The sequence below is a fragment of the Sardina pilchardus genome, chromosome 17 (genome assembly GCF_963854185.1).
Source record: "Sardina pilchardus chromosome 17, fSarPil1.1, whole genome shotgun sequence".
NCBI lineage: Eukaryota > Metazoa > Chordata > Actinopteri > Clupeiformes > Clupeidae > Sardina > Sardina pilchardus.
The window spans coordinates 22,272,562-22,286,865 of NC_085010.1; the positions used below are offsets into that span (position 1 = coordinate 22,272,562).

Consider the following 14,304-nt stretch of genomic DNA (forward strand, 5'->3'; position numbering starts at 1 on the left):
AATATCTATGGTACAGGCTGTCCTGTAGACTATGTCAATGTCAATGTCAATTTATTTGTATAGCACATTTAAAAAAACAACCACAGTTGACCAAAGTGCTGTAAAATAAAATAAAATAAAATAAAAAATAAAGTAAAATAATTATAAAATAACTTTAAAGAATCATAGTAAAGATTAACTTAACAGACTGCCTGGTACAGGGCAGAGTCAGGCAGGCTGGGGGCCAAGCCAATGGTAAGGGCTGAGACTCAGGAGGGAACACTTGATTGATCACTTGTCTGCCAATAACAATGGTCGCAATACGCAAAAGCCCAAATGGGATGCTCCAGTTTCATTGTTGCTGGATCACTGTTACTGTAACTGCTTGAAGTGCAAACACTCTCGATTGCATTGCACCTTTGACACATTACGTAGACAATGACAAAGTAAGTCCATATGGTTAGGGCTGGGACTCGAGCGAGAAACCTAATATACTCTAGAGAGAGAGAAAATGTTGCAGAAAGAATGTGGTCAAAATTATTCCAAGAATTATTCCTGGAATTGCATACACAATGACAAAGCAGATCAAGTTTGGGCTCAATTCTGGGGCACTAAGGTTATACAGGGCTGCAGTTTATCTACCTCTTATTAGAGTTCATCCACTTCTCAAAAGAGTTTATTCACCAATTGCAACTTTTAACATAAAAAAATCACACTGTATTATTATGTACACTCATCAACACTCTAGCAACATTTCACAAGCAACCTGGTATTGTTATAAACATGGGACAATTACCTCCACCATTATCAAAAATTTTCTAAATACCTTTTTAAATACCTTATCTGATTCCACATGAAGCAGTGCACTTTACCGTGATCACAGAATTTATAGTTTACCCACTTCCCTTCTTTTTTTTTATGTATTTTTTTGGGCTTTTATGCCTTTAATGTTATAGGATAGTGGAGAAAGACAGGAAGTGAACGGAGAGAGAGTCAGGGTGGGATCCGGAAAGGACCACGGGGCGGGAATCGAACCCGGGTCGCCAGGGTGCGGTGAGGGTGCCCCAGCCAGTTGCGCCACAGCTTCTTATTTTACCACTACATTATTTGACATAAACCACATGGCAGGAGATAATATACTCCCCAAGGGTGTATGAAAGCATTTGACATTGAGGGAATCAAATCTGAAGCATGTAGGCTATGCAAATTTACCCCCACGCTCATTTTGCAGGAATGTAGGAGGGCTAGGTGAAAGCAATATTGGTACAGGCCTGGTACCGGGGAGAATCGGGCAGGCTGGAGGCCAAACCAATGGTTAGGGCTGGGACTCAGGAAGAAACATTTTATGGATCACGGCGGGTCTGTCAATAACAATGGTTGCAACATGCACAAATGGTACTATGCTCCAGCTTTAATAGTTGCTGTTGGCTCACTATTGGTTGAAGGGGGTGGGGGGGTGTACAGAGAGGACCCAGGCTCACCTTACATTTACACTTATTCAGCAAATTACAGATGACGACTGACACTGAAGCAACTGTGCAAACATGTAGGAAAATTTAAAGAGAAACTATGCAGGATTGGCTATTTCATCTCTGGTTTCGGTTTCGCTTTATGCTTGCATATTTCTCTGCAGAGCTTTTCCTAAAGCTTTAGCGTGTATATTTACACATATACCGGCTATATATATATATTTATAAATTGCAAGTGTGGTTCTTCTTGTTCCTTACGCGTTTCAGACTTCCAGATGTAAACAAGGAGCGATCGCCTCCTAGACAAACTGCAAGGTTGCAATAGCAGATAGGGACACTGGGGGCAGGAGGAAATATTACTGTTGTTGATAAAACTGGTCAGTCAAGCAAAACAACAATTCCTAAGCGATTTTATGACTATGAAAATGTTGCATAGGGTCTCTTTTAAGTGGATGGTGTGAAAGTAGAAAGTAAGACGTTCGAGAGGCCAACGAAAGTTAAGGTTGCATTTGATAACAGTACAAGACGCAAAACTGGTGGTCTTACTCTAATTAGCGATTCTGTTGTCTTTGAAAGGTTCTCTTAGATAGCCTGGAAAACCAGCGCCAACTGCTGGACGGCAAAATGTTTTGCCTGCATTTGGGTCTGGCCTCGGACCACTGTACATTTTGAAAACACTGCCCTGAATCTGGCAGATGGCAACTAAACCAATCACAACTCAGAGATGTGTTTTGAATCAACGCGGGCGGGGCAGAGGGCTCTGGGGCGGGGTTTTGAGGGAGTGACGACAGAGCGTTGGCCTATAGGCACAGACACGGTTTGAAAGACAACGGGTTGTGCTCATCAACAACGTTCCGTTGTATCCATTCATCGGAGCCAGACTAAATTAGACATCCAATCCATTTAGGCTGGTTTATCAGGCTATCTCTTAGATGCATTTAACAGCAAACCACATTTAACACCTGCTTTTACAAAGCAGAAATGTTTAGGCGCGAAACAGACGTACACCTTAATGGGCAGTTTTAGTACATACAGGGAATACATAATTAGGTGCAATTTACGCTTCTCCTCCCATCTTTTTACACGAAACACCCACTCTCCCGACACTCCTATGAATGCATACGCATGCGACTGAAAAGCGCAATTAGACATTCTCAGCTCCCGCGATAGGCAGCCTGCGCCTTCACCTCTGTGCGTTCTGTTCGTACATACCTCGCCATTTTTTTACGTGCACGTTGCGAAAGTGGGTCAACTCAGTACATCTGGCCCTCTGTGTGCAAAAGGAGACTATGTCTCTGGATAAAGGTGTCAGCTAAATTAGTAAATGTATGCAAATGTAAAGCCTACCACTGAGCTTGGAACCCCAACAGTGCTCCTATCTGAACAAAGAACAAGTCAACAGTAACTATAAAAACTGAAGAAAGGGACTTTCCACTACACTTATGAAACAAAGGGGCCCCCCACCCCCGCCAGATATGCCAGTGGGGGTTGTTGGCTTGACTTCCACTGAGAGAGCATTACAAAATAGGTGGAGCATTACTTCATCCCTGGCAATCTTCATCTCCAGGACATTGCCATGGCAGTATTGTTGCTGTTGGAGAAGGGTCCCTTCCACACATATTGTCTCCTGTTTCCTCCGTTTCCTCTTCTCTTGCTGCCCTGTGCCTGGACACTTTCTCCTCCTTGCCTCCTCTCTTCTCTGCTGACAACAATCTCCCGTAAACCATCTCCCACCCTCCCTGAGGCCTGTCCTCTGTCCCCATACCATGTTTCTTCTCTGTTTATGAGGGTGAATAAACACAGAACAGCTCAATCAGTGATGCATCAACGGAATGCAATACAAGTGGAACACTGACAGATCTGGCTTCTATTCCACTCGGCAACAACTTGTACAGCTCAAGGCCGTAGCCATGATGTCAACATTGGGGGGGGGGGGACCAAATTTGTGGCGGGGTCTGAAAAAATGTCAACACATTTCATTCTTAACCATAACGTTACCGTTGGTTTCCTGTAGCGTTTTTTATTTATTTATTTTTCTATGTCCGAATATTGGGGGGTACATTTTAGTCGTATCTGAATATTGGGGGGGACACGTCCCCCTCAATGTCTATGGTGACTACGGCCTTGGTACAGCTTACAGTAAAGTTTTTTTTTTAATTGTTTCTGCTAGAGAGTCCAACTATACAGAAACATAATTCCTTGTGGACATAAATAGTTAACCATTACAGCACGATTATGATTCTGATCTTGTAAACTGTCAGGCAATATCCACTCTGAAAATAACTAGGCCTACATCAAATCCACTCTCAGACTGATTACTGATTATTGTCTATAATTTGCAAACATTTAGACCTTATGATTCTGAATGGCTGGTTATGAATGTTTGTGTCAGTGCTTACAGTATGTTGGAAAAATGTTATATGAATCAATATATGTCTTAATAATAAAGGTGCAAGGCACACTGCTCAGTAGACTAAGAGCGATTTCACCTGAGCTGGAAAATCGCAATAACAATTTGTTAAGAAACTTGAGATTATGAGGATAGTTGAATATTAGAGAGTTGAGCCCACCAGTTCATCATTTTGTAATGATGTTCCATTCATCATGAAGGGATTGGCATGTTGTGATGGGTGTTACATCCACTTTACTCTCATATCATTATTGTTGAGGTCTTCTAGAATATTACCATATGTGCCACTTTTGCATAGACGTTTTTAGTTAGATGAAATACTTAAAAATGTCAAGGTGTAGCAGACTGCTAGCCTGGCAAGCCAAACTACACAGAAATGTATAGTCTGGGGTCAGACCATTCACAGAGCTGAAGCCTGTGGGTGGGATGAACAGTTGTCTTTCAAACTGCCTCTGCACGTAATAGGCCAGCATTTGTGACCAATCATAGCCGGTCGGCAAAACGGCAGATACATCCTTCTTTAAAACGACTGCTTCTTTCTGCTCAACCTTCAAAGAAAAGCCCAAGTCTAACTCTTCCAAAGCTGATTCAAACGAGCGCGCTTCGTTAGCCTCATCCATCTTTTGTTTTTCTCTATGGTTGTGTAACACAGTCTCACACCCAACTCGTCGAACGAGGACGCATGGTCAAGCCAAAGGTGAGCTAAGGCGGGCTCAAGGACTCCGTACACAGATAGAGCGTTCTGATTGGCTAGGCTGACTTGGAGCCTAGCGCAGGCTTGGCCTCAACGGTGCGACCCTAGACCATCCCGCTAGGCAAAAATATTTTTGGCCGCTAGGGTGCGTCTAGATTTCTAGGCTAGCAGACTGCCTCAAAGTGTCTGAAAGGCCACCGGACCTCCGAGTGTACTCAAGTATGGTAGCAGGAGTGGTAGAGCAGGGAGGCAGAGGAGAGAGGAGAGGAAAATGAGGAAGAGGAATGAGGTAGAGGAGATAAGACAGTAAATGCATATCAGCTGTGTGAGGAGGTCATGAGCTCTTCAAGAGTATTTTTTTTGAAAACAGAGAGGGGCATCCCTCAGATCGTTCCACTGTGGGGGGACCAACCAATACTTTTGGAGATGTGATGACATCTTAAAGGGGCAAAACAAATAATGATTTAAATTGAAGCCCATATAGATTTAAAGTATGTTGGCCTCCTAGTGACATTCACTAATGTTTTTGTTGGTGAGATGACACATCTGTCTGATATTGTACAGTCTCCACAACTCTGTTTGGACATGACTGTTGTTGTCCTTGTTGAGCCTCTTGTTGACATTCTTATGAGATAATACATCTTTAGACACCTGAACTCTGAGTATGTTAGGCAGCTTTACTTGAAAAAAGACTATCATTGCTGTATCAACCAAAAGAAAATATTCCCTTTTTTCCTCTTGTTGACACATTGTACACATGGAAAGGGTGTGCTCTTCTTTATAAACTTCACAATATGTTCAAAGAAAAATCGTTTCATAACGCAAGGAATACAAGTCTTGTATCCTGGAAGACTGGTCCCACATTTTGTGAAATAGTCTCCATTTGCCTTGCAATACAACTACAGGCCTAACCAAAAGAAAACGTTTCTTTTGACACACTGAACACATGGAAAGGGTGTGCTCTTCTTCAGAATCTTTACAAGATTTTCTAAGAAAAGATTCATATCCTATCCTGGAAGACTAGTCCCACATTTTGTAAGGAAAATAGTTGGACTAACACACCCACACAAGGTGGTTGGGACTTGGGAGTCAAAATCCTGCATGTATACATTCAATTAGACCCAAACTGGCCTTTGACCATACGCAATAGAAGAAGCAGCAACATCTATGCTTCTGACCAAAAAGTCACTATACACAAAATCCTTCATGCCAAGGGTAACACACACACACACACACACACACACACACACACACACACACACACACACACACACACACACACACACACACACACACACACACACACACACACACACACACACACACACACACACACACACACAATTAGAACAAAATATACATGGCCTTCAATGAATGAAAATGTTCCTATACGGCAACATGTTGGACAACTAAGGTTTTTGGATCTTAATCTTGAATCTGCTTTTGGATAACACTGTAACCATAAGGGATAGTGTGCATCTAATTTGTAAAACAAGTAAAGCTCACAGCACGCACAAAATGTACAGAGCTGAAAAGTTGTCCAAATCACCGCTCGACATGGTACTTTCTGCCGCCTAACACTGCACATTTTTCTGATGTCATCCGACAGATGCTGAGTGACATTCGAATGAGTTGATGATCATATTCAATGTTGCAGTGGTCTCTTAATTTTGAATATGACCATCAACTCATCAATGTCACTCAGCAACTGTAGGATGACATCAGACAATTGTGCAGCGGTCTCTCATTTTTTTCCAGAGCTGTAGGTCAACCAGCCAAAGCCCAATACTTATATTTTAGCGGAGTTGGACATACTTTGGTAAATAGATTAATTCCCCCTCCCCTGCTTGTATACTGGGACAAGCACAGTTAAGTTCATTTAAATTGCCTAGTCGAGCTATAACCATAGCTGGGCTTAACTTTACATGTAAAGATACTGAATGAGGATCTAGAACATCCCTGAGACCCCTCAGCTTTACGCTTGATAGACAGGTGCAATTAAGTGAGCCATTAAACTTGATAATTACATGTACATTACCTGTGATGCACCTCTGTATCATGTGAGTGCATTATTCTGAGCTAAACTTAAGTTGCTTTCACATAGGTCCGTCTAGCTGGACCGGACCCGAGTGCGGTTACTTCTACCGTAGTTGGTCTGTGTTCACATTACTTATTCCACTGCTCGGTTGAGTTCCCCATTGTCCTGCGTTCTATAAGGGTGTGCATTAACTTTAGATATACGCACGGCTATGAAGTAGTTCCATTGTTTTTGACCGTATCACACTTGAATATTAATTCGCCAAACTTGTTGTGAAGTTTAAATGCACTGTCACGTTACATACAAGCTGTAAAATACAGACGTTCAGATCATAGTAACGTTTAGCATATGACAGAGGTGTCATTTAGCTAGTTAGGTGGCAGTAGGCTAAGAAAAATAGCAATCTTTCAAAGTTAACGTTCATCAGAATCTTGGGATATGCCAGCTTGACAACGGGAGATTAGAACTAACGAACTAGCAACCATCCATTTAGAATTAGTAACCGCAGTTTGAGAAATTAGTTGAAATGTGTCTGGGAAAAGTAGTTCTACAAACAAAACAGTTCTAGCGATTAAAACATTTAAATTAGCACCGGAAACGAACACAACGCAGTGGCAACAGTGGAATAAGCGGGATAATGGACTTCACGCCGTGCGGTTATTCAAAGTTAATGCACTTTTCTAGACGGAACGTCCCTCCGCTTCGCGTCGGGCCGTATCACCGTCTAGAACGTGCATTAACTTTGAATAACCGCACGGCGTGTCGTCCATTATCCCGTACATGTCTGTCCGTTTGCGTCATAAGCACCATACTTCTAGACACGAACTTCCAGAATTCTGTTTACAAATATCACTTGGCAACACAGCAGAAGGCAGCACAATGCAGAAGACAAAGGTAAAGATTCTTTAGATTCTTTAGAAGGTTTGCCTGCTCCAGTGTTCTAGCGTACCGGACCCCAGACCACCTTTTCAGGCGGCACCCGAGTTCGGTACGGTTGCGTTCACATCAAAAGCAACCGAACCATCGGACCAAACGAACCCGGGTCCGGTCCAGGGGACCTAGTGTGAATGCGCCCTTAATCTCGAGAGTGGTATAGAATGAGTGATGGGCGGGGGGGGGGGGCAGAAATCTTAAGCCCGGCGCCCACCAGAAGCGGCGTTCAGCGGTGTTCGGCGGTCTGGGCTTGACGCGCAGGATTTTAAAATAGTTTTCTATCTCTGTGCGGCTGCTGCGCGGCAGACGTTTCCAGTGGGCGTTGCTCCATTGAAAACAATGGAGTTCTATTTTTTTATTGTCGCGGCGCACCGCGTACGTGTCCGGTGGGCGATGGCCTTTAACCACCACTGTGTAGGTATCTAAAATAAAGATATATTGATAATAATTGGAGGCCTCTGTGTGATCCTCACCATCAAAATGCTAAATTAAAAATGAACATTGTTATTCCTCTATAACATCCAGCACGTCGGCGACTGCCCTCCGCCAATTGTGTATTTGTGGTGTACTTCCATTAACGAGATGGCTGCACATGTTCACCAGCTGAACCAATAAAATGACGGTCATAACACATACAGGCATGTTTCATACAAAGTGTGCTCTCATGCTTGCGCAGTACACATTAACTCAAAACTACGTTAAGCCTATCAGATCAAACTAATGTATCAATACACCACAGTAATCTCGCATCCCCACGTGTACATTTTAGACAAGCTTGGCTGTTGTTTGGCCTCTGTGCCAGCACAAAAAAAATATTGTGAAGGAGTGCTACAACATGTGTCACAATTGTGGCTGCCATATTGACAAATTCTGTCTTGTTGTTGAATCTCACATAAGGAAGTGTGACGGGAAATACTGTAGGTTTGGCTGTTGGTTGGTCACTGGGGGAAATCCCCTACCCATACAGTTAGGGAAGAAAATTAGTTATACCCTGGCAAATATTGATTTATTGTTAATTTTCTCTCGACTTTAGCTGTTCCTCCAAGATCTTAATAGTCCCTTGTTTTAGTGTTACCAGTTACTTTGAGAAGGTCATCAATTTGATTATTTAAGAAGGGCATGAATCATTTCGGACATGCCATTTTTCATAAAAAATTGTAAAAATGAATGAAATGGATTAAAACATTTTTTTTCTTCCATGTTTCTCCCACGACCTTTTGGCCTGTGGCAGTGTTCAGTCAGAACAAACATTGGTCAAGAAACAATCAACGTCGAATCAATATTTGCCAGGGGTATGAATCATTTTATACATGACTATACTTTCCGGTTCTGATCTGATAGTCTGATATCAAACGTTGTTTCCGAGTCCTACAGCCCTTTCACTCAAAACATTTGCTAGCATAGCCAGTCTGTTTTCACAACCTGTTTTCACAACCTGTAAACTTTTCTCGCCATTTGATACAATCACGGGTAACATCCAGGCCATAAGAATGTCTAAGGTTGATGAAAACAGTTGAAAAATTACCATTCTTGTAGTAAGCTAGTCTGTACAGTACTGCATACAGTACAACCGCTTTCTTTTACTGTAGAAATATCAGCCACTCTGGACCCAGCTGGACTCGGAAACAGAATCATCGGCACATTATTGCTTCATCATGACTTCACAATCGGAGAGCACAAGGAATTTGTAACATCTTTTCTGTGTAGGCCTATGTCTGAAATTTGAACAACAAACTGCCTAGCACATGCACATGTACTGTATCGATACAACACATTAAACAGGACTTTTGTGAAACTGAACATGTCAACTGTACCAGTATTGGTGAATGCACGTCAGATAATTAGTAACATTAACAGTGAAATAAAAAAACAACATACACTGGTATACTTTTATATGGAATAATATTATTCCTCTCACATGGACAGTTTCCAACTACAATCATACAACCGCCTAACAGAAATCCTGAAATCCAGAAATCCAGCTCTGGCTTTTGGTTTTGGTGTGGTTGTGCCACCCTAAGATTTCCGGTGGTCCCTATCTTGCCACATATTCTGAGGTAGCCACTATTTAGGCTGAGACTGAGTGGATTCATGAGGTCGGCAGTCCACCCAGGAAAATCTGATTGTTAACAGAAATCCCAGTCTTAGTCTGGTTTCGATCACACTAATCTGAGATGTAGGGTATATGCAAGACTTACCACTGCTTTAGGAGCGTGATTAAGTGGGATTCTGTAGTCCTGGGGAATGTTTCCTTTCTTTACAGGCAAAACAGAAAGGGAGGGAGAAAATCTCATTTAGAGTACCACGAAAGACAAAATCCTTACAATCCTTCAAAATATACTTATAATAATCTGAATTACGCCTCAAACTGAGCTATGAAACCCATATTGTTTATTAAGAGGCCCTTCATTTGGAATCAGACTGCCTTAAGTATTGCTACATTTGGTGGGCCTTTGTTTTAGCCAACTTTCCATTTATCCCTAAACCCAGACACAAATCTACTTAATTTACTTCTACTTAAAGCGTTCCACAAAAAACGAATTGTTTCTGTTTCATAACGGAGTCAAATGGTTTTCAATACAGTTATCATTGTTTCATGGAAGGGACGAAGTTTCCTCTGAGTTTTACTGATTGTTCAACCCCCAAGGGCAGTAGTGAAGGTAGTAGAACACTCACCAGAACGTCCAGTGTACCCACATCGTCTGTGAGTGGAGTTCTGCCTTTCTCGCCACCTGTCACCAAAGTCGACAGCAGTAGTGCGAAGATGCAAACGCTCTCTCCAATCTAAAAAGACCCAGTAAATAATTTAACATAACAGACACACAAATTGAATCGCTGTATGATTGCACACACTATACAGTTCTATATCGCAGTATGATTGCACACACTATACAGTTCTATACATAATGTCTCTCTTTAGCACATTTAGGCTCTCTACGTTGAGTTTAGACAGATATATTAGTATGAAATGGGCTAGAGAAAGTGCAGTAGCCTACATGCAATCCTTTTTGCAAGATCCAGGCAAACATTCATCAAAAAGTATGCTTTTGAATGTAAATTATGTTTATATGTGTTGAACTTACGTTTGTCTTCTTCATATGGATGATATGGTATAAAACGATCAAAATAAACGTCGTTGTCTTTTCCTCCTGTTCAACACGTGTTCGTTATTCCACTTGTTCATGTCCACCAGATAGATGTTACCGCTTATCAACCAGTAGCCCTTCCTCTTTACCAGTTGCAGAATTAGTGTGGGATGGAAATCTGTCAGTTTCCCGTAGACAGCTCTGAGCGCACTGATGTCGAACTGGGGGCACGGAGTCGGCGGACGCACGTTGACGCTGTGCTGAGAGTCAGCTTTGACTCACAGGGTTAGCGAGTGCGGCAAGGCTAGCAGACAGTCATGTCGGTTCCCTATAAAGCACGTCAAATCCCCCCCCCATTAACCTTAGCGTAGGCCTACACCCAAGCATGGTACTATTAACAGAGTCATAACAAACCAAATGGCACACATTGCGTAATTGGTTTATCTGGCTAAGAAGGCTACCTGTTTCTTATCAACAAAGACTGCGCTATAAGCTTAACCAACTGTCGCTCACGGTGTGTAGCTCATGTTAGAAAAGACGCTGATACGGTAAAATAGTGAAACGCACTTCATTGCATTATTCTGTCTGAAACCCTGAGCACATCGTCCGCGGGACAACGAGTTAAGGCACTTACCGGCAGTATCCCTTTCATACGTGTAGTCTTCCTGTATGCTACAAACCAACTCATCCGCCCCCCACACACTGCCTGACACGCATGATTTTCTGTTCAGAAAGAGACATTACACCAATTTTCATCTTAAAATGTCAAGCTGTAGGATTTAGTGTTCTATTGCGATTTTTTCTAATAGACAGTGCCGAAAGAACAAATACCCTCACAAGTTTCATAGAACCTCTTATCAGTCCCCACTAATTGCCAATTACCCAACTAAATGTATGATCGATTTGTGTAAGAGATACTGCTTATTGATCTCCGTAATAGATACTGCTCTCTTTAGGCGGATGTCCTGTTCTAAACTGTTTCTGAAATGCAGACTCACTCAGTAGGCTACAGCTTATTTGAACATGCCGCATCTCCATATCCTTCTATAGCCAATAAATAAGGATAAGGAAATGTGTGTTCAACATTTCCTTATCCTGTAACGCAAATGTCCCTTGCATTGCTTGTGTCGATATGTGTCAATGTGTATAAAGTGCAACTTCTTGGAATGATTGTTGGATGCTGTGCAGCCCCCTCTCTCTCTCTCTCTCTCTCTCTCTCTCTCTCTCTCTGTGTGTGTGTGTGTGTGGGGGGGGGGGGGGGGTGTGTGTTTGTGTGTGTGTGTGTGTGAGAGAGAGAGAGAGAGAGAGCAAGTGTGTGAGAGAGAGAGATACAGAGAGAGAGTTTGTATGTGTGTGTGTGTGTGTGTGTGTGTGTGTGTGTGTGTGTATGTGTGTGTGTGTGCGTGCGTGCGTGCATGCGTGCGTGCGTGCGTGTGTGTGAGTGTACCCTGCCTGCCGGCACTTGTGCAATGGTGTGTGTTGGGTGACCCTAGGCTGGGAAATCAGATCTAATGAGCATTACAGACTGAGTAAGGTACATGAGTAGGGCCAGGTGGGTCAGTAATGAATGAATTGGGGATCATGAGCTATGACAGATTATAAGAGCAATTTTAGTAATGGGGTCTAGAAATAGCCTAGATTGCTCTCTGCCTTGCCTCCTTTGGACCAGGATTTCACACCAAATCCCCATGCAAATCCATCTCAGTAACATCCCGCATCAACCCCCCCGAGGGACTCACAAGTCTCTTCTTGTTCCATGATAACAACAGGCAAAGCCATCACCACACTGATACACTGATAAACTCTGCAATATGCCTCAATACATTTCCAATGGGACATAAGACTTCCTGCCCAGGCTATGCTTGTAAACACTTGATGAAGAATAGGGTTTTAGGTTTTGAAATCGAAGCTTTGCTATTCTCCATACATTATTAAAGAAATGAATTACAGTATGTAGGTCTGTTATCAATTATGTAGCCTAGGTCTATTATCAATTATGTCGGGGGGGGGGGGGGGGTTCTCCGATGGATTTCTCTGCAATGGTTACCCTGACCACACTCCATTTACGATCATTCACCAGCGTTTAACGCACGTCACAAATCCAAAGACACAAACCCCCATCCAACATTGCATTGTCATTTTAGTGCAGCTTATAACAAGTGAACACACTGACCTCTGTATTTGATTGCTGCCATGTTTATAGCAATTAGCAAATAATCATGGGAATCTATTTCATTTGATCAGAATCATCACACACTAAACACCTGAGTTATGCTAACTCAAATCATTTGTTTGGGATGATTGTGAGTGCTAGTAGTGTAACATACTGATGGTGTGAGTAAAGATGAGTTGATGATGTTGTAAGCGCAGCAAATCAATTATCTGCTCCTGTCATCAGTTACAAGTTTTCAAGTAGTAACCAAAACCATATGATTTACTTAATGTTATAAAAGAACATAATATAGTTGAACAGAATTGAGTTCAGACTTGAGTTCGGTGTTTTGAGTTTGGCCCTCCTCAACAGTCCCAGTTTCTCATGCGGCCCCTTGGGGAAAATAATTGCCCACCCCTGACCCAGACCATGGGTGTTATTGAGTTAACATATTCATTCATTTTTTGTCTGTCTAGAATATTTCAATGGTGTATATTATATATCATACTAATATAGCCTTCTGTATTAGTTCAATAAATCCCTCACTTGGTGAAAGCACACAATTTTGGAGTACCGGGAATGCTAAGGCAGGTTTCAAATTCACACCATGAAACCTTTGGCCCAAGTGGGAATCTATGTCTTCCCAGACTCCAGTAATCATGTGTTGATTAGGGCTGTTTTATAACGAGCTTTAATCTGCTCACCTTTGGTCTAGATAGGAGGGACATGGCATACAGTAGGCTACTAGTGCAAGTAATGGGCACTGCAATACATTGTGTCTACCACCAGAGAGCACAATTTCATCATGTTGTTCATATATTGAATTATACTACATGGTCTTACTTTATTACTATTATTACTATTTATATTAATATAAATAATATATACTATGCTTAATAGTAGCATCTATTAGCATTACATACTTCCCCCTTTTGTGTTATATCAATGCTAATGGAATTGATAAAGGATGAATAAATTACAACCATAACTATAATCATGTAAACAAAAACCGTAAAAACAGGAGCAGGCATGCTCAAATGCTTTGGGTGCAAGGGAAGGACTAACAAAATTAAGTTTAAAACTGCACTCTCAACTGCTTGCTCTGAATAAGTCTTTCTTGAACCATGTTTTTAACAAACACATTTCGGCAACTAGGACCTATTAATGCTATGGATATGGTTTGCAACTCTGCCTAGAAACCTCCATGTTTACCTCTTGTTTACATGTTCTGCACAGAACCCTTTTCACTATTGTTATTTGAGTATTGTTAATACCTCATCAGAAAGCTATGAACTCCTCCAACTTCCAATTACTGTGTTTCCCAAAGACACACCTGGTAGTTTGTATGATCAAGAACTGAAAACAAAAAAAAAAAAAAAAAAAACTACATGGCACTGTAGGTCTAGATGTTTTCTTAGTGTCAGGTTAGGTTTGCCGCACAAATGTATATGTGTGTGTGTATATATATATATATATATATGTGTGTGTGTGTGTGTGTATGTACAATATATATATATATATATATATATACACACACACACAT

At 41.7% G+C, this 14,304-nt stretch overlaps 1 protein-coding gene across 2 annotated transcripts in view; it reads right to left on the bottom strand.

Annotated features, from left to right (window-relative positions):
* The window catches only part of kitlgb (kit ligand b), a 25,199-nt gene extending 13,922 nt beyond the window's left edge, over positions 1-11,277 (bottom strand). The window contains exons 1-4 of one of the 2 annotated variants that reach the window (XM_062518487.1): positions 11,244-11,277; positions 10,607-10,937; positions 10,200-10,307; positions 9,722-9,778 (exon numbers count right to left, since the gene is read on the bottom strand). In XM_062518487.1, the coding sequence (XP_062374471.1) occupies positions 9,722-9,778; positions 10,200-10,307; positions 10,607-10,621 (180 nt within the window). In that variant the 5' untranslated portion in view covers positions 10,622-10,937; positions 11,244-11,277. Of the gene's footprint in view, positions 1-9,721; positions 9,779-10,199; positions 10,308-10,606 lie in introns of both variants that reach the window. The other variant, XM_062518488.1, reaches the window with a different exon arrangement.
* Between the last annotated feature and the right edge of the window lie 3,027 nt (positions 11,278-14,304).